General features: G+C 32.5%; 2 protein-coding genes across 4 annotated transcripts in view; one reads left to right on the top strand and one right to left on the bottom strand.

Annotated features, from left to right (window-relative positions):
• Hipk (Homeodomain interacting protein kinase) overlaps nucleotides 1-22,500 on the top strand; it is an 81,991-nt gene that overhangs the window by 15,640 nt on the left and 43,851 nt on the right. For all 3 annotated transcript variants that reach the window (XM_088182955.1, XM_088182953.1, XM_088182954.1), the window contains one exon: nucleotides 17,194-17,388. In XM_088182955.1, coding sequence (XP_088039081.1) covers nucleotides 17,197-17,388 — 192 coding nt within the window. In that variant the 5' untranslated portion in view covers nucleotides 17,194-17,196. The remainder of the gene's footprint in view (nucleotides 1-17,193; nucleotides 17,389-22,500) is intronic.
• On the bottom strand, nucleotides 636-3,066 carry LOC148236490 (uncharacterized). The gene is made up of 3 exons (XM_088182821.1): nucleotides 2,791-3,066; nucleotides 2,072-2,242; nucleotides 636-2,005 (listed from the first exon to the last, which is right to left on the bottom strand). The coding sequence occupies exons 1-3, from the start codon at nucleotides 3,031-3,033 to the stop codon at nucleotides 779-781; spliced, it is 1,641 nt and encodes a 546-aa protein (XP_088038947.1). The 5' UTR covers nucleotides 3,034-3,066; the 3' UTR covers nucleotides 636-778.

Raw genomic sequence — 22,500 nt, 5'->3', positions numbered from 1 at the left:
GACACGCTCGCTCTGCGGTTCGATTCCCACCGACCGGTCGACTCTCTTCTCCTCTCGGCTACACCACGTACACGTAGATACGTAGAGCTCTAGACTCAGAACTTGTCCGATTGCGTGTGTGTGAGTCACAGGGTGTTTGATGAATGTTTTACATTTTGTTATTAATTAATTTTCTAATATTATTTTTGTGTAGCATTTATTTTTAAATAATAAATGAAGCAGATCGTATTTATGTCAGATTTTCAATGGACTGTTTTTTGTTGCAATTATGTTCAAACCTTTTTTATACCTGGATAGGGATGGTTTATTGACATGGAGCTGGCGGAAGGGATTATTTTTGTCTTACTTGTCGCATTGTGATAGTTTTACTAAAGTAATATCAATGGTTCTTCCATGGATCTTTAGAATTTGTAAACTTGGTATGTATATGGTGAATTTAGAATTTAAAATTTGATTAAATTATATTAAATACTTTAGAAATTATGACGATTTTAAAATGTATTAAATACGTGAATGACAACCTCGAGTGCGTACTAATTTTACCTTTTTGTCACATAAAAATACCTTATCAGTTCACTAAAGTGATCGCATGAAGATAAAACAAAGATAAAGCAGTTTCCAGAATTTTGGTTTATTATATATCTTAGTGTAAGAATTATTTAAAAGCCAAGGTAGAGTATTAACTTAAAAATATTTTATTTAAATATAAATCACAACAACACAAATTATAAAAAATACATACATATATAATTAATATAAAAATTGCAGACAAATTAATCTATTCATCAAAGGAATCTTCTGAACTAGAGTCTGAATCTTCGTTTACACTAAACACTAAATTCATATTATTCATAATATCATCCATGGCAATATCGTTGATTTCATATTTTTTTTCAATTTTTATTGCATTTCGGCAGACATTACTCCATTCGTTGGCAGTTATAATATTTATTTTTTCTTCCACTAGTTTTTTGACCGAATCTATTGTCATCTCGACATTTCTAGAGCCCACATAGCCTTTAATAGAAGACCAAATTTTTTCTATGGGGTTGAGATCGGGGTGATATGGTGGCAGCCTTAATACATCGTGACCAAATTCACGAAAAATAGCATCTATTTCAAATTCTTTAAATTTGGACTTATGAATACATACCAATTTATACAGTTCGACCTTCAACATATTTTGTGAAAAGGGTATGCCTTTTCTCGAAAGCCACTCTATCATTTCAGCCTTTTTTGTGTTTGAGGTTGGAGACGGGTTTAGTTGCTTATTGTGATAAGGCGCATTATCAATTATCACCACCGATCTGGGCTCTAGATTTGGAATTAGCATCTCGGTTAACCATTTTTTATAATTTTTAAAGTTCATGTCGTCATGGTAGTCTCCCGTCTTTTGATGCGATTTATATATCAAACATGCGTTCGGTATAAATCCTGCCTCACTGCCAGCGTGTACAATAATAAAACGAGAACCTTTTGATACGGGCTTTCGAATACCGCTGTCCGATGAATCGCTCCAAGCCATGGATGAAACGTGTGTGGTGTGAATATATGTTTCGTCAGTGTATACAATAACTCTTCCTTCTTGTCTGTATCGTGCAATATTTTTTAAAAATACAATCCTTTTGTATACAACATCGCTCTTTTCTTTTAAATATGGGTAATTGTCACGCGTTTTTGCCCATTTAAATCCTAGATCATTGACAATTATTCTACCCAATGTCTTTTCCGATCCTATAAATGATATCGATTCCTTAACAACTGGGTAAATTTTGTTTACGGTTGGCAATTGTTTATGTGTTAAGTGGAAATTGTGTAAACATCTTCTAATCACTGATTTGTCAAAATCATCTACTACAATTTTTTTACTGCAAACCCTTGTTTTCTTCGGAGAAGTTATGGCCATCCCTATTCCGTTATTTTTAAAATCCCGAATGATTTTTTGTACCCGTTTGATAGATAACTTTGTCGCCTCGGCAACCTGTTTCATAACGGGCTCTACTACCTAAAAATACACACATTATTTAATATATAAATATTTTGTCTATATTATTATGTTATCAATAATTACCGATTTGCTAGTATCGTCCATCTTTTTAAAATATGTATATACGTTTAAAACCATTTCTTTAGTTTGTCCCGATAATGCTCTTCCTTGTCCTAATTTACTGTATTCCGACATCTCAATACTTGATAAACACCGTGTACTCAACAGACGACAGCTTCGCTCTGTGCCAATGGCCTACTGACTCACACCCATTCTACCTAACACCAACAGGCGCGTGTGGTGAAATATATTCCCTTTCGCTCGCTCGCGTGTTAAGGGACGAGAGTGTGTGAGCGATAAGGGGATACGGTCCGAATGCCCTATCTCTCACTCACTCTAGTCACTTAACACGCGAGCGAGCGATAGGGAAAGTATTTCGCCGCTACCGCTTGATCCTAAACCATCCCTATGTTATCGCCGTCCACTAAAAAGTCTTTACGTCAAAAATTATTTTACAGGGTCCAATCAGTGCAGATTAGTATACATATTTACTCACACTATTGCAATAGGACAAGTTACGTGTCTAGAGCTATACATATTATAACCGGTGGCGTTCGATTTCGCTTCCTATCCGCCGCATTGGTGGCGCAAGGTCATTTTCGGACCTCGAAATACCCCGGCGGCCGCAATTAATGCAAACCTGTTGCTAGCACTCGACTGTCCGTATGAATGCATCTTTAGAATCGCGCAAAAATAATATCGTATATATAACGTAGGCGTGCGTGCTACGTACAAGAAGCTGCTTGCATTACCAAAATGCGAAAAACAACTTTTTCTCGCGCGCCGAAAATAACTCGATAAATTCGGAGTTTCATGAAAAAATTCAGAGTCCAAGGCGTTGAAGCAGTGCATGTCAATATTTTATGTGCTATAATTTTGATAATAAAATATCCGCTTTTTCGTGATAAAAATTGTATTAAAAGTAGAAAAGGATTGGATAATTTTACTGAACAATATATGTATACATATACGCTAACCGTGTTCATCTGAGCGTTTATCTAATAACAGCTGACGGTGCGTTTTACTAACATATGTTCCGTTATATTTTTTCTCGCTCATGAAATGTATGTCGTTCGTTATGTACGCATGTATCATTCCATTGGCAGATTCCGGCCAAGGAACAATTTTATTAAATTTTAAACAAGGAAAATTAGACGATGTTTAAAATAGCTTAGACGCGTAAGGTAGCTGAAATCTGAATTAATAATACTTAATCTACCGAAATAATAATATACCCTTCATTTTTTAATTTGTTTGTATACACCTGTGAGTGAGTTAATTTCACGTATTTTTCCACAATTATTTCTGTTGTTTTTATTGTTTAAGTAAATTATAGAAAAGTAGTAAGTAAAAATGTAGTAAATTATAGAAAAAACTGGATCTCAACGTTTTATTGCGTTGATTTATTTTATTACTTTTTTGTATTAGTATATTTTAATAATATATTAACACTTATATTATTAAATCTCGTTAATTTATTTTTAATATTGCGTTCCTTTTTATCAATTCAGAGGCTCTCAATATTTTTTGTTATGTTATTTTGTATTTTTTGTATTATTTTCTATGGAAATCATAAACAATAAATTACAGTTTTTTAAATATTATATAAATATAATGTTTTTTATTTATTATTTCTTCAGTTATATATGAAAATATATAACTATCTAGGGTACCGTAAAACAGTACAAAAACGACCGCCGTACATGTACGGCGATACCGCATGGAGTTAATCATGCCAACATATTTATTTTCAGAGCAATAATATGTCATTGAATTGCCGTCTTTAACGTCCTGACTATTCAATTCTCTGGGATCTTCCTGAACTATTCAGTCCCGTCTGATAGGATAAACCCGTATGACCTACTTTATCCGTGCGAACTCGGCATTAGATCTCGTCTATTGTCGCTTATGCTCTTTTAACCTTGTTCGCAGACTTACCGTTTATTTTTTTTCTAGCACTGCCGAGATTTGTCCCCTAATCATCTATGGTTCTTCATTGCATGACCCCGCGACTTAATATTGTACGTGTTCAGTTCAGGAACGTCATTTGGATTGGGGGCAGTCATTTCATATACTATAAATTTTAATGAAATCGAAATATTAAAAAAACAGAAATTTCGGATTATCCCTCAAAGAAAATCTAATCCCGAAAATATTTTTTAAATATGTCATTTTAGTGGTTATATCGAAATACATTTTCACCGGTAAATATATATTTTTACCAAATCTGGCTTAAAATTATATGATTTAAATTTTTCATACTTCTTAATATATGTATGTATATATATATTTACATACTTATGTATAACTCTTACAGTGAATGTGTATTTTTCGGTTAAGATATATTTTTTACTAGTGAAGTCTAAATTATTTTTCTTTAATAGATATATATTTCTATTAACGAAAATATAATTTAACTGATATGCTACTCTAAAAGGTCTATGAAACTCTATTTGACAGCTGCGAAACGTACATTTGCTGTTTAAACCAACTTGACCTAATGAAAGTTCTAACACTAATTATAGTTTTAAAACTTTTATTGTGACAAGTCCTAAATAAACCGACGAAAATAAGCAAAAAAAGAAGTCGCATCTTGCATATTGCTTAATAGTTTGTCTGCACTTATGCACACAAAAATATGATAGCTATACTTACCGACATTACTACGAACTTCTGATATAAGGGTAAATTGGTCAAAGTGTATTCAAACCGAATTTTGGTCAATAGGAGGGCGCAAAAACAATTATCACTTCTCAGAAGTCAAAAATTCACGTCAAAATCAATAAAATCGTGTCGGCGACGGCACGATTTTAAAGCCTTCTGAGAAGGGATAATTGTTTTTTACTCTCTCCTATTGGTCAAAATTCGGTGTAGATATGCTTCATTTAACTCTTAAGTATTTGTTATAAAAAGTCTTAATATGAACGCTAGATAACTTGAATTTGTGCAGAAAAATGCGTGTCATTTAATGAAATCAAAATATTGAAAAACGACCACTGACTGGCCAACTTTTGCCCCCTCCCCCTCCCCTTCCTATAAAAATGGCGTACCTGGTTTAGTTTGAGATAATAGATAATAACCGCATTGAAAACAAATGTTATGCTGTGTCTTGATTGTAGAGCAACAAGGTCATTGTTTTTAGAAAATTAGCATTGTTACACACATAATATGTTCTACGATATTCTCATTTAATAAAACATAACCGAAGCTTATTCTTAACAATTTATTTCAACTGAAATAGAATCATACAATACTGCCGAGTGGAAGTGGATATCTATGACTGGTCACGGGCTGGATAATTTAATTTAATAATCTTTCCTACATGTCTTTTCTATACACGTCTCATGTGCACGTGAACGGTTCTTCTTAATACACATCCTTTGTATATGCACCTTCACTCGACTACTCGAAAGTTTTGAAAGCAATATCTTGAAAATCCTTCCTATATATTCTTTATAAAGAAGGCTTGCTTACAAACAGCGTTTTTAAAACCATTTCTGCTTAATTAATAATATATATGAAAATTAAGGAACGATCCAAATGATCCATCCTTTAATATCGTTTATCCCTTACCTCAAAAATTGTGCTAATTTTTTTTAAAGCACAATTTAAATGAGCAATATATAAAATAATTGCATTACTTTTATTATTGCAGATTAGATTAAACACCTTATGAATATCTCTGCAACTAATCCTTACCTTACATTAATGCACAAACAATTCGTTTTATGGAACAAAGTGTTTAATTAAATGCACATATATCTCCAAAAAATTCACTGTTAAATAGCACCCCTTTTATGTAACGATTTTTCTGCTACCAGTCGAAGAACCATATACATAATGGCGTCCACTTTATGTAAATAGACATAAGAGTTATAATTTTCACCATTGAGAAAGATGAAAGTAGGTGACGTATGACTGCAAATATCAGATAAAGTAGTAATCGTCTCATAAAATCAATTTACTTTGCGTTATTTTGGAAATATTCATACATAACGTTTGTTTTTATGCAACGTTAACTTCCTTATCTTGTATCTACATTCATACGTCAATTTTTAACATTTTTAATTGGTGAAAAAGAGATATCTACGTGCTAATTTACGTAATGTTATTATGCGAAACCTATGTGACGGCATTGGAAAAGGTTAGAGCAAATATAATTCGTTTTGTTTCCATAAAAACTTTTACGTCTTAATCGACGTTTTAATTAAAGTAGAACAAAACCAAGTAATTCTATTCTATTTTAAGAGAACGGTTCATTGACAGAAAAGTTAATATCGAAGGCAATTCAGTGCTTTTGTTGTCAATAGACTACATTGACTCGAAAATATATTGAATTGTAACTATCTTTCAACCTGAAAAATACTTCAAAGCTTTGAATATGCTGAGTAGCTTGAGACGGTATATCAATAAGCATGTTTTTAATTAATATAATAAATGTAACTTAAAGTTGAAATTTCATTCACTAGATAAAATAAAAAGGAACACTTAAATACTATTTAAAAAAGATAATGTGTAGCCTAAATCAATTGTAAAATTAAAACATCAAAATCAGTTGTTCTACTATTGATACTTCTGGAAAGTATCAATAGCGTGATGAAAGAAGAACAATAGAAAAACTGCTAACAAATAGAAAATATATACAATAAAGAAAATCGATAACTTGCATGGAAGGCAGATACAATAGAATTGTTTTTTTTTTTAAGAAAAAACAGAAACATTTTATCTAATTTTCAATATCAATTGTGCACTATATATTGTGCCACTGTGCAATATATTAACCGTAATATAAAATTGAAACGTATTAAAACCGTCAATTGTAGTTATTTCTTCCACACATTTTTCTTATCAAACAATAAATAGGTGTGCCTGACAACTATTATTGATATTTAAATAGTTGCCGCTTTTGGCTTTACTTTGCAATACGTGCAACCTCTTTAATGTATAGAATCTATACATACATAAATAATTTATGGTATTTTAGTTTAGCAAACGCAGAATAGGCGTTAAGTTTCTCCTGTCGACGCTGCCGTCATTCGCGTATCACTGTATCGCAAGGTCGGCTCGTAAAAAAGAAACTAGAGAGAAAAAATATCACAAAAAATAATTATTATCCTTATCCATTCTATTTAACCTTCGTAATTAACACTTTATGGTTGAGCGACGCAACGCGCAAACTCTCAAACGCACCGGTCGATCAGTATTGAATCTGACCTCGTCGATCACGAGAGAGCAAATTTGCTTTCGACGCGTCACGGAAACATTTTCACTGTGTATATCATATTACCACTTCAAAGACGCAGTGTGCCGCTCCTGGCCATTGCACAGTCACTAAAGACGTAACCAAGAATTGACCTCTGCTTGTAGATTAATTATTTCGGACTCGGTCCGACCTTTCCGAGCGAAGGACATTTTTATTATGGCTGCTGTCCACCTTCGTTTCATAGCACTGGTGACAGTGTGTAGGTATCGCGAATTTGGTACCGCTCGCAGACCTCAGTGTTGGTAGTTGTGTGTGACGCGTTTTGCAACTCGTTTCGGCGAACGTGTTGTTGCGCCAGATGTAACTAACCGGCCAACCGGTAAAACCTGCGCAAATGCTCTGGTGCTGTTGAGTGGCGTATTTTGGAGGAATTGTTGCTGGTCGAATGTTCAAAATGGTTGCTGCAGATGCAGCTTTAATCTTTCTACCAATTTTTAATTTTCCACACCATTTAATGATTGATGATTACGCAATATCCTTTTCAATGACAACATTTTTTTGGCATGTTTCTATTTTAATATTTTGTTTCTTATTCGTGATTAAGCCTATTCCTTCTTTGAAGGTTAGTTGCCGTATGGTTTCCAGATAGCAGCTCGACCTTATTTACGTCCAAAAATATCGCATTTGACATTTACTTTCCGTAAATAACACAACGCATGTTTACGAAGCTTATCTTTCTTATCGGATAACAAGATGTAAACGAGGACCACTAATTCTCAAAGGGTTTCGCGTAACTAATTTACTGCTTTTATATGTATCAATTTGCCTTCTCCGTTCTTGGAATATTATATACAGGCATTCCATGTAAGTAAATATAGCACAATTGCGCGAAATTCAGAATACAGAAATGCTTACATTAAAATTAAATACATGCCGTTGGTTTATAACCATATACATAAAGAAATAATGATAAGACAATTCACGGAAAAATACACAAGATTTATTTTAAATTAATTCGTTCAAGATACAGCCTTGGTCATAATAATGGGGCACCCCAATAAATTATATATCTTGAAAATCGTTAAATATAAATAAAATACCGACTAAGGTTGCTTAAAGTGTTAATTTTAAGCTTATTTTTAATATTTAGTAATCCCACTCTTAGATTTAATTACAGCTGCAATCCTTTTTGGCATACTGTCAAAAATGACTTACAGATGGACGAAGACAATTTTCTTAATTCCATCTGCAATTTTTTTCGCAGCTCAATTTTGGATTTGCAATTGTGTAGGCAATATTTCCTTTTAATTTTGCCAATGTGCAGGCAATAATTCTAAAAGCGTCAAACCCTTTGACGCAAACCAACCACTGAATTTTAGCGAAATATGGCACGGAACGTTTTCTTGTTGGAATCGAATGGTAGCGTGGTCTGTGCATGGAAATATTTTCCAGAAGGTATCTATTAAAGTGGATTTCAACGTTGAAATAAAAATGTCACTATTCATACTACATGCAACTCCAGACCATAACGCTTCCGCCACATTATTTGACTTTGGGTACTACGCAATCTGTTATATATTCTTCTCCGACTCTTAAATGCACTTGTACTACACCAGGGATCAATAAGTTTATTTTATTAAATTATTGCTTTAGAAATGTTTGAATAAATTAAGTTTTTAGTTTTTTTATTTCAACCAATTTTAGTTAAAAATTACCTCAAAGTTGGATTCATCGGATCAAATGACTCGCCCAATCCTCAGATGTCCAATCTAGATGTTTTCGAGCCCACTTAACCTTTGAGTTTCATTTATTTCAGAACGCCACGTTTGTGTCGGGCTTTTTAACCTCTGAGTTCCACATCGTTCAACTTTCTTCTCACTGTCCGCGAATAAATTGAGGGACATCCACTTGCAGAGACTTCAGTAGCCAACTTTGAAAACATTTTTCGACGATTTTTAAGGGACTCACGAACCAAGATTCAATCTTCCGGGGCAGTTGTCTTTAATTTTCTTCCTGTTTTTGGCTTTGATTTGTAAGAACCACATTCGTTGAACCGTTTCAAAGCATTTTGGACAGCCTATCGTGAACAATTAATGTGTTGACTAATTTACGATTGATTCAGTCCATGCGAATGCAATAAAACTATATAATAAAGTAGCGTTTTTTTTGGCATTTTTTAAATGTTTATATAATATTCAAAATAAATTATTACGACAAATAAAGACTGAAATCACGCCACTTAACATAACGGTCGCTTAGGCGAGACTGTACAATAAGACTTGCAATCTCATTTTGAAACTTAACTGAGCTATAAAAAACGACAAATGCTTTTGCTTAGTTTTGAAAATTACGGTTAAAATTGCCTGCTATTTCAGTTAGACAATGCACTTGTAAAGTGTTACACACCATTTTAAGGGGTGCCCCATTATTATGGCCAAGGCTGTATTTTATACATAAACTCATTGAATACCTCGACTTACTTGCAATATTTAGGACAACTTTTTTTTATTAGCCAACGTTTTAAAATCAAATTTAAAATGCAATTTTTTACTGATTTTTTTGTATTCGCAATAGTAAAATCATTTGACATATTTTTTGGATAAAAGTGGTTGGTTGTACTAACCCATTTTAAACAGATCGAAACCATTTCAAGGCCAAATATTAACTGAAATCTTTTAATGTGACAAATGTGCGTAAGAAAGGCTGACAGGTGGTGCCGGGTTGTAAGAAATATAAATGTGTTTATTACTTAGAGACACAATTAAGTTTGAGACAATAACTATTTTAGTTAATATTATATTAATGACATCTTTAGCTAAAAAAGGGTAAATAAATGCGAAGTTTAACGTGTTTGTGTGTTTTTTTTTTATAAACTTGAAATGACTAAACGCACAAATTAGTGCACACACGGTATTCAATGTGTTAACTAGGTACTACCTCAAAGTCAAAATGTGTGTTGGAATTTTATGTGTATACATTTCTTGTCGTAGTCATTGATTATGGAGATTAGTGGGTTAATATGTTCGCATTTTTTCTGATAATGCACTTCTTCTATTGTATACCAGTTTTAGAGTCGCAATATGTTTAGTAAATTTAAGCTCGCTCTCCATTTTATGCGAGTTGTTTCATTTTTCAAGTTATCTAAGAGTGAATGTTACTCTTGATTCATTTTAATTTTCGACTTAATAAAATAATTATTAAATCTCTACAGGTTTTTATACAATAATTTTCTTGCAATTATAATCGGGGGCTATATATTTTTTAATTTATTTATTTATTAAATCTTCCGTTATAATCTGACAGGCTTAAACCCAATGCGTTACAGCGGGGTAAATCTGTACCAACTGTAAGTCAATCAGATATAATGAATACATACAAGTAAGTATTAACCACAGACGTCTGGGTATGGGTGACATATATATTAATTATTATGTGTAATATAATTTATAATTAATGAATGTCACTGCTGCTGGGGCCAGTTTTTTTATAATAACGCATTTTTTTATAAATATAAATTCGAGTGCCGCTGTCGGGGCTCGAACCCGCAACGTTACGGACTACGCTATTCTGTCCTTTATTAATTATTTATATGTTCAACCTTCATGCCATGACGTATCGAAAGCTTTTTCTATATCGAGTATCAATAATTCTGCGCTTCTTCTATAGTGGTAGAGTGGTAAAATGCATTTACCATACGACAGTTATGTAACAAAAAAATATCCGTATTGTTGCCGCACTCTGCCGTAAAACTGGTTAAATTATAAATACTGAAGTATCGGTATATACATTAAATCAATAGCAGCATCCCTGTATTGAAACCCCTAAATAAAACCATAGATTTCATCAAAGAAAAAAATATTGTATATACAGCATAGTGAAACTTACTAAACACATACTTGTTTATTAGTAGCACCACAATCGTAGCTCTGATTATGACTTCATTGCGTAGCTGCAAATCGGAGGAGTTACAGTTACATATTATATAATACATATATGGTTAGAATAGCTATTCTATAAGGCGCTGGACTGGATAACCCAGATGTCACAGGTTCTGGTCCCCGCAGCAGACTCGAATTTTAAAGTATTAAAACACCATTCTAAAAGTCGTAATAAATTATAAAAATGCGCTATTTTTATAATAATTTATAATATATGTCCCCGATTGCCAGATTTTAAGTATGGTGTTTAAATACTTACTTCACGGGTATTGTTTGTGTGTGATTGACTTATCGAATTGATACCAATTTACCCCATTGTAATGCATTGCGCTTACGCATATCATGTTACAACGGAAGATAAAAAAATATATACGCTCATAGATAGTGATATGTTTCCGAGTTTCTGCATATATTAAAATATTACGTACTTTAGTAATGCAATATTCCTATATCATTTCGCCGATTTTCGTCCCTTTTATAATTTATTTTCAGTTCAGGCAATCGTTTGAGTGCTTGTGCATTTACCGTTATCTCCGTCCATTCGCGCAAGTCGAACAATCCGCGTTTTCACCTTGACTGACACATCGATTCGCGAAAAAATAAACGTGGGCAACCATGGTCGACATCCGTCCTTTACGTGCATCGCCCGTGGTTGCGTTCTTTTTCTTTTCAATACCATTTTTGTCGAATATTTATTCAATTTTTGTATTCTTATTTTACATCAGTTGACTCGTGGAACATTTCTGGATTTGACAGACGTCGGTTATCTTGAAACGACTTGTTATGTTAAAATATTCATTGCCCGAATTCGCGCGTTTATTTTTCGTGAGAAATGAACGCAAATGTACATTACGAATTGTGTAAAAAAAAAATGTAATTCTTGATAAATGGATGTTTTTCTGCATAATGCTTAAACCATTAGTACATGGTTTCCCAAACTATGTTCCGCGGAACACTGGTGTTCCGCGGATCCAAAATATGTGTTCCGCGGAGCCTAAATAGATATTTCACAAAAATTTGGAGTAAATTAAAAAAATTGTTAGTCTTGCTAATACATAAAAATTGTTCATAAATCTGATAAAAAAGCTTGAGACTATTGTAATTTATTGCGTTAAAACAGGATTGGGTGTATTCTTTTGGAAATATAAATGATTTAAATAAAATTTGCATAAAAATGAATCGATTTTCTTGTACATTAATTTAGTCTGGTTGCTTATAATACAGATTTTTCCATTTTGACAAAAAAAAATATTACAGAATTTACATATTATTCAAAAACTACCCATGGATCTTTGGTTGAAAACAGGAAATTTGACGAAAGAAAGGCCAAATACTTCTACATCTATCATCGAAGAAGAAAATAATATAAAAACTGAGAATACAACTGATCAATATTATGCCTGATATAAAAAAAATTGTCATTAGGAGTTTTATTTATTTAAATTTTTATGTTTATTAAATAAATGATATTTCTTTTTTAACATTTTTTATTTTTATTTTTACTATTATGAATTACCCAACCTAAAAAATAAGCCAAGTGTTCCGCCAAAGTTTTCGGATTTGCTAAGTGTTCCGTCGCTGAAAAAGTTTGGGAAACCCTGCATTAGTATAAAGAGACGTTATGATGGACGATTGTGGCTTGGGAAACTGTGGTTTAGATTTTGTCACGTTAAAAAATATGCTCGACTATTCCTAATCTTAGGTGATAATAAATACATTTTTTTTTCCTTATACAAATTAAGTAACAATGTGTTTTGTATAAACACATATTTGTCAACTTTGTGCTGGAAATAATTCAAAACAAATTGTTGTTTTTTGGCTTCAATCGTCTGTGGTATAATTACGAACGCGTTTATATTTAATACAAACACCAAAATGTTATATATCATATTTCAAAGTTAATTTGATTCATTTGTATGAATATACTTTTGTTTTGTTTGATGTTCATGGGCATAATAAAAATATAAATAGAATTATGTGAATTATATAAATAACCTCATCATCCCCTTTTGTGCTGGTTCAGACGCAATCTGTTTTGATTGCGTCAGAGCCACCGCCTTCTGGCCGGTTTAAAAACACTGTAATTCAGCACGTGTACACGTGTACTATGTACTTATCAGTGGCGTGCCGTCCATAGATGCGGTAGATTCAAAACGCCGCCAGCATGAACGGCGGTTGATGGCGACCGACTCAGCTGATCACGTGATCGTGTTTATAGTCAATCAACTATGCATGCGGTTGACGTTTTGAATCTATCGTATTACTCCGGTCTTTCAGCCTTCCATGTCTCGCAGTGAAGTGAACTTATTTATACATACTCGTCACTAGCATTCCATTTAAAATCTATAAATTGCATTAATAATGTAAATATTAAAAATGAACTAAAAGTGTTCAATTTAATAAAATTAGTTTTAACCATAGTTCTAACACATTGTTGTCGGGTGATTTCGGGCATTGTCTTAAGCCTGGCGCGGGCCATTTTTTAGCAGCCGCGGAATTAATCGGAAACGAAGAATTTCCGCGTTTTTTTTCGGAAACTCGCCATAACTTTTATACTATACAATATAAAATTATGAAATTTTAAACCCAGACTTACCATAAACAGTACTATCAAATGAAGAAGAAACATGGAGGTTGACAGTTTTATATTCACTGGAAACTTGCGTTTATTTTGCACATAAAAGTACTATAAAAATGTATGTAATAAAAAATCGAATTAAACACTAAATAAAACTAAAATATGGCACAATCTGTTTTTATGAATAGTTTTTCAACGTATGATATCTCTAAAAACACGTAGCTCTGTGTAGAGGTATGTCAAAAGATACATAGCTACACTTTTGGTCCAATTATCAATAATCAGATAAATTATCCAAACAAAATTCATCGTCAGATTTATTTTTATCGGGTGAAAACATTTCGGGGTGTAAAACTATTTTTAGACAACCGAACGACCGAACATTTACGCGTAACTGTAATGATGTCTTTTTTTTATAACAAGTCACAGATGTCGCAATGACTGTTGCTTGTTATCTACCCCAGGTCAAGTTTCATTGGAATTTGATTTGTTTTCTCACTCCCAACCATCCCTTCTTTTACATCAGGTAGAAAGTAATTCCTCGAAGTATCTTGAATAGAATTGAACATAATAGAAGATATTTGGGATAACAGGAATTGTTTATAGTTCGTTATTTAATTTTTTGTACGGAATAAAAATTCAATATCAAAATTAGTACAATACATTTGGTGGAAATGTAATAAATGCGACGACGAATAAAATAATGTCTTTACTAAATATCAAAGCAGTGACATCTAGCTGCTGACAACAAAAAAAAATGCAGTTCAAATTACACGGATAAACACGTGAGCCGACTTCTAGCAACAGACTACAAAAAACGGATTTTTACGGGTCCCGCAATCCAGCAGCAGTTCCGCAAAAACGGAAAAATCCGTGTCCCGACAACAATGTGCTAACCATTCAAAAATTAAATACATAATATGTTTATCAAATAAATAATATAAATTAAAAAATATAGTCTGTACCTCCCCCCCCCTTGACCGCACGCCACTGATATGTAAAAATATTAATACATAATTATATTGCAAATAAATTTGTTATTAGTTAGAGATTGGTGATCTGAAAGAGTTGGCAGATATAACTATTGTTTCCTCATAGGTGCCTATTTTTTAAGCGGGGTCCTAAAGTGTAACTATAGAGAAATTTATTAATTAAAAGTCACATAGCGCCTCACTTAAAAGTAATAATTAATGGTTTTGACATTTTTTATTATGTGAATACGCACGCTAATCGACCGAGTCGACAGAAGCGGGTAATGCACACGCGTACTACTTTTATATGCAACGTCCGATATACATACATATATTCATAAATGCTATGTTTCGCATTGTTGACGGACAGATATTTTTGGCAACAACAAACGATTTCTCTTCTGCCAAAAAGCGTTCCGTTTTTTTATGTTATTTATATTTGTATAATATCACGCTTTCTTTTTGCATTTCTTCTTCATTCGCACCACCCTTTGTCTAAGTGTTTTGCTAGTAAATATGTAATTTGACACTGACGTTTTGCCAGATTTGTAAATAAAACATACAAACGTGAATTCGTTGCGTCATACTATGAACGATGTTTAAATTGAATTAAAAACGACGTGCCTTTACATTATTTACCTTTACCGTATTGTGAGCTAAAACCGTCCGCTTGATTCCGTCTGCTTCAATTCATTCCATTCAAGTACGTAACCAACAAAATTTAATAAATGGATAATTCCGCAGTTTACCAGTAATCTATACTTTCTCTTTCGGTTTTAAATATTTTTTACAATCTTATTCAGATATATAAATACCATTTTATAAATCATTCAATACCAGTGGTGATTTTTTGTGTTTTTCTGTGTGAACTTGTGCTTGTATCGAGTTATTTTCTGTCAGTCACCTAATCACCTTGTACGACAAACCACTTCCGTTTATGTTATCTATTATTTTTAATTTGAAAATTTTGCCATAGCATTATTATAATAATATGCATTCAATATTTTTAACCTAATAATTTCAACATCTCTATTATTTTGTAATCAGCTATAGGTAAAAAATACCTGCTGGAAAGATAAGAGACTGCGATAACGGCACCGCTCGCGTCCTTATCGCTTTCACTTTCACAAACCCTTACAGATAATTAGTGGTGCATCCTGCATTTATTCCAGTCGCTGTCGCCGTGGTGAACACACCTCAGTTGTAACACTTCAATTTTTTGCGAACCTTCGTGATTTTTGCAATCTATTCGTCATGAGTCTCGCTCGCGATTATAACGGCCTCTTCAACTTTTTCACTTACGCCAAGTACAAAACCCAATTCGTACGTATTATTCTTTATACTTTTTGTATTGTTTCTAAACAAAAAATATAAAAATGTCTGATGACGCATCATACGTAATTTACCTTACTTTCTACTCTACTCATCCCATTATTTCGGTTGTTGAATTTGATTGATTTTTTACTTCAACTATATATTTTTATTATAAACTATCAATATAATGTATTACCTTTTATTTGTGTGCGTGCAGCACAAATAATGCATAATTTTATAGTCAAAATTTAAAAATAATATTGTAAATAACACTCGTGATGTAACTGCCATTTTAACGAGAACGAGCGCGTGCCAGTTAAACAAACTAGGTGATAAATTAAAATTAGTTCATTCTCGATTAGTGTTGCCAGAGTAATTTTCATCGCAATTGGCTAAAATTTCGTTTGCCAGCACCTGAATAATTTTCAATTCCAACAAGTTATACTTGAAACAAGATTAGGATACAATTTTCAACCGCGAATAATTTACGTTACGTTTTTTCAACGCTTGGAGAACTTATTGAATATGTAATTTATTTCTTTCAACATATGTAAAACTTGTAATTAACGTTCGCCGTCATCAATTCATCGGTTAATATGTAATTGATTTCCGAGAGCAATTCAACATTTTAGAAACTAATTTTGTATATTTTGTATTTGATGTGATGCAGTCTATTTTATTCTAAAAGAATACGGTGAATGAGAAGAGTTTCCAAAAAATATTGATTTTTTCCTATTGTCTTCTTAGATAGAAGAGGGCTAGCACTGTTTAATTTATAAAGAAATGTCTTTTTTATGGCTTAAGTCGTTTTTAAACAAATTAGCTGAGCACACTATGTGTATGTCGTAATTGTGTACCTATAATCCATTAACTCATAGTGAATTATGCCCTTATATATCCCTCCAAATAAATAAAATTATCTTATTGAGGTGTTTTAGGTGATAACATTTAATTTATACATAAATGTTCACATTTCTGTCGCGTTAAAATTTTGCCTGTTAGCGTTTTGCCGTGACACCATTATAACGTATCGGGCAGCTGTCCGTTACTGATGTCCAAACTACTAAATCACTTGCTACAACGATTAGTTGGTATCAAAATTCTATAATAAGATGAAAAATTATTTGTAATCTTTTTTTTAGGGAATGCATGAGATGTTCAGTGAGCGGGCCGCATACCGGCAGTTGGACGTGTCGCAGCCCCCGTCGCAGCCCGCGAGCGGCAAACGCCGCCGCCCCCAGCCCAGCCCAGTAGACTCCAGGCCGCCGCCCTCCGATACCAAGGGGTCCCAGATAGCGCACAACCACCAGACGCACCACCACGAATCGGGACACAAGGTCAGACATCTATCTCATTTTTAACCTTTGACCGTCCGTGAGGACGTCCTCTGGGCATTATAGCGTCCTGTGCGGCTACCATATCTACAAAATTGTCAATTTTAAAACAACATATTCTGACATAAATATATATTACATCTCAACCCAATGCCTCCATATACCCTTATCCATTTGACGCTGAACTGATACGCGGTACTGGTAAAGATTAATATTTATTTTAGTTTTAACATTTTGTATGCGGAAGACAATAATCTTCGTTTTGCGACGCTTATCGGTTAAAAGCGGGAGACGAGGGCGAAACTTTGAAGTTTCGCTCGTTGTAAATATTTACTATTTAGAACATAAATCTACTCCAACATAGTTGACCGACTTTTTTCAGTTGAAGCAAAGTCGAATACTCATCTGGTTATTATTTGACATCTTTTTTATTTTAAGACGGGTTTGAATTCATCTCTAAATTGTGTGATTCAAAGGCCACTTTTAAATAAATTAAAATTATTTATTCTAAAATTAATTAACGCAATGAAAATTCCTGTCGTTATGTAGGAATGATTTTGACTTTTCATTAGATGAAGAAAAGATTGATTGGATAAACAATTTGTGGAATTTAATTAGCTACGCGGGTAATCACGACTATCACGTCCCGCATACATAATGTTAAAACCGCGTATCGAAATTTTTCCCATGAAAATCAACGGCCCTTTGCCGACATTTGATCATTGAACAGATTAATTTTATACGGATAATAAAGTAAACAACTACGGTTATGTATTAATAAATATTATATATTTACATCAACCTTAAATATTTAAGTCATAATCTAATTAATTTTAAACTGTGCCCCGTATTGATAATCTTTCTGTTTCTTACATATTCTCGACTATCACGATAGACCAGTGGTATAGTAAAATGAGTTCAAAACCATATAAACCTTATTGTTTTTCAAAATTTTTATTGTGTATGGGGTATTGTAATTATTGATTATTATCTGATCAATTATTACAGAGTATGCTTTCCTGGAATTTCTTAGTCTCATGGATGAATATCGTTATTGGCAATTAAAAAGAATATCGAACTAGGTCGTAAATAATGATTATAGTAAGTTGTAATACTATTTTATAATTAATTTTTATTAATTATAAAATAGTATTACAATAGTTATATTATTAAATAGTTGACTGGTTTCCGTTTGGTATCTCAATACCTACTTAGTAGTTTGTTGACTGTGTTTACTCCGTTGTAACGCACTGGGCTAACGACTTATGTTGCAACGGAATATGTACAATAAATAAATCAAAATCAAAAATATGATTTTTTATATTACAATATTTATGGATACGAATCTCTATCTAAAGTGTTTTTTTAATTCTATCGCATCTGGAATATTATAACTATTGTTCATTATATAATTATAATCCCGATCATTCATAACAAATTAGGTTATCTTAGATTTTTCTAATTTATCGGATAAATATTTATAAAATCATTTGATTGTTAGCTATTTATAAAATATATATCACTGATTTACAGACTTTAATTTCGGTCTGGTGTTTCACTACTTACTTGTAGATGTTGATTGTATATATCCCGTTGTAACGTATTGGACTTAACGCATATTATCTATTTTTTTAATTTGGTAATTAAAATTACTAACTTGGGGTTTTAGTCTGATTTCATTCATTTTCATCAATTCATTATTTTATTTGTATGGGATTGTCATGAAATGCTCCGGAAATGGCACTATAATTATTTTTTTAATATGGTTAAATAAAATAAAGGTCATATTGAAAGAATAATTTAAAGAAATATAGTGCCATTTTTGGAGGAAAGATAAAAAAATTAAATATTAGATTAGGGTTTTATATATTGGTTTTTATTTTCGTCATGACGCTCCCATAAAAACTTTGCGCATCAGTGTTGCCACATGTGAAAATACTCCCGGATCGTTAGGAATTGCTGTTTTTATCATTTTACTTCATTGAATAAATTTAGTTTTAATCACACGTGTTCAATGAAAAAAGTAAAAGATTCAGACAATATGTGTTTTTTTTATTATTGAAATATTTTTTTTCAAATGGAGGCAGTTTTGAAAAGTAAACAGATTTATATATTAGGATAAAGAGATAATTTCTCTAAGAATGCACACCATATTATTACTTATTTTTTAACTTAGTACCCAAATATGTAAAACAATTATATTACTCGAAATATTATTATCGGACAAAAGAATAACAACGCTTTTAATATAAATAAGTGTTTTTAAATTATTTTCAATGTTTTAAATTTAGTTGCCTGCCAGATTAAATTGGAGATAAATAAACACAAACAATAAAAAAAACTATTACAAAAAATGTTACGTGAAGCAAATCAATTCACTACATGGCAAAACACTGAGCAGCATACAAAACACGCCTAATTAGCAGTTAAATATTATGAGTAGATATTTTTAATGTCTTATTGTAATATTTTGCATAAAATATTTCAGAAAATATATCGCAACGATGCTTAATTATTATATTTATCTATTGCACAGAATTGGTTAATTTAGTGTCAGCTAAAACTATTTAATTTACATTTATCATCTATTACTATTTAACTTACATTTTTAATAAAAAAAATTCTGGCGAGTATATTCGCGTGTCATTTCTAACGATGTGTTTGAGAACCGCTGATATAGAGTATCTAAATCAAGCTTACGCGTGTAACATATATTAGGAAAAAGGGACAATTTCGCCCATTGTAACCCTTCATTAACAACTTATAAATGTTAATTTAATCATGCCAATTACGTATTCTAATATATCCATAGTTTACGAAATATGACGGTTCCGTGAGGGATAATAATCTAGTTTAATCTCGTGAATCCCACGGGCGCAAAAGGGTTAAGGCCCAAACACACCGGCGCGGCTTCGGTTGAGCCGGGGCTTTGATCGCCAGCGGTGTCTCGTCGCGCCCAACCATGCGTCGCTTCGGCTACGGTGCGCATCCGCCTAAACTCCTTCAATATATGTTTATGCCAGAACCGTGTCATTATGCAACACGCGCTGATTTTTTTTTTACATAGTTCTGTTTCTTTTTTTATATGTATGTATATTCGAACGTGATTTGTATGCACCTCTCCTCCTTTGCTCCCCGGCGACTTTCGAATTACTACACCTCTAGTTGTTTTTGAAAGCGACACGACATAGCCTCCATTTTTTGGGTTATTTTTGCTCTCTTATACGTGTGCGCTTACTTATGCATACGACCGTTTCGCACTCGAATGTATTGCATTGATAAATCGGTCTATTTTTTATTTATTTATCATTCAATCGCATTTATACAGATTGATGGATGTTTATTTATGCCCATTTCCACGCAGATTTACACATAATCAATTTAACACTATTTGTGTTACTGAATTGAGAAAAACTAGTATGACAACTTTACGCTTCTGTTGCAGCAATATGTCAAACGCTCAATATTAAGCAAAGATAATTCAGAACAACAGTTTGGTTCCCAATAATTACATCCTTATCAAAAATATTGAATGGTCAATGATTTTCGTCACAATTATTAAATTTGGTTGAATGAGTTCACCTGCTGAGATAATTGGCGTGTCTGTTACTTTAGACATAATATAGCGATAGCGTTGCTATCTGACATAATCGACTAAGAAAAATGTTTTGTCTCGCTAATTGAGCGACGCCGATAGCTATGATAAATAACGACAATAATTAATTGATAATAACGGCGTCTTTAAATATCGCACGCACCTCAGTATGTTTGGTTTGCTCGGTAACGCTATACGCATCGTCGTCAAAATTAGCACGGTAACAGCCCTTATCTATCGCACGCATTGCTAATAACAGTTTTGTTTATCGAACAATGTTGTGAATGAGTGATTTTGGTGAACATTCTTGTATCCAACTACAAAGGTTTTCAGCGCATGTTATGGCGAGTAATATTATTGTAATTATTTAGCGGCGTTCGACTGTGCGCATTTATTAAATTTCATTGAATACGACAACGAAAAAATTCAACTGCCTCTGCTTTTAAACTATAAAGACTTAAAAGGTCGTTAACTGATGATCCTGTATGAATGTTTGCTCTTATACCTACTTGTTACATACAAATACATCATACGGCTCATGAGATTAGCGGAAAGTGCGCCGTAGTAAGGGAACGGATGTCGTAATCATTTCCGGTTTTTCCTCGGAAACTTTCAATCGGTAGCCTTCATACTTCAGAAGAAGTGATGTTTGTCTAATGACGTCCTGTTTGTGGCTATCACGAATTGCTACACTATGTATTGTATTTTGTATATACTTCTTACCTACACAGCCTATTAACGTATATTATTCTCGACAAATATTCATTAATCGTGGAGTCAATCAAATTGAAGTAGGTTCTGATATTATTTAACCGTTTGAGCGATATCGCCGTACATGTACGGCGGTCGATTTTTCACTGTTTTGAGGAACCCCAGATAGTTATATATATATATACTTACATTTATAACTGAAGAAATAATGAATAAATAACATTATAATGATTTCTATAGGAAATAATATCAATATATTAAAGAATACGAACATAACAAAAAATATTGAGAGCATCTGAATTGTTATAAAAAAAATTCAATAAAAGTCGAATAATATATAAAATTAATCAACTAATTTTAATAATAGAAAAGTGTTGAAATAAATGATTAAAACGTACGAATAACGTTGAGAATTAATAAAAAAATAATAATAATAAATTACAAGAGAAATAATTATGGAAAAATACGTAAAATTAATCCACTTCTAGGCGTATACTAACAAATTAACAAATGTATATAAATTAACTCAACACTCAAAAGGTTAATAAGGCTTATAGAAATTGGTTGAAAGCATTTTTCTTAAGCTATGGTTCTGAAGATCGTACACGTGTCTAATAAATCAATAGAAAACAGATTTGTTAGCATAGATAGGGCTAAAAATACCTTTTTACTTTGTATTTTTTTTTAAATGATAAATTTCAGTTGCCAGAGAATTTCAATCTCACAACGTTGAACTATGCCTTTTCCATTACGCGTATCAGAATATCTGGTGGTAATGTTCGTTCTTAGGATCAAATATGCTCATGCGG

This window comes from Plectrocnemia conspersa, unplaced genomic scaffold (genome assembly GCF_051122295.1).
Source record: "Plectrocnemia conspersa isolate PC_06_02 unplaced genomic scaffold, ASM5112229v1 ptg000003l, whole genome shotgun sequence".
In the NCBI taxonomy this organism is placed as follows: domain Eukaryota; kingdom Metazoa; phylum Arthropoda; class Insecta; order Trichoptera; family Polycentropodidae; genus Plectrocnemia; species Plectrocnemia conspersa.
The sequence above is the reverse complement of the archived record's forward strand: the minus strand, read 5'-3'. Positions and strand labels throughout refer to the sequence as shown.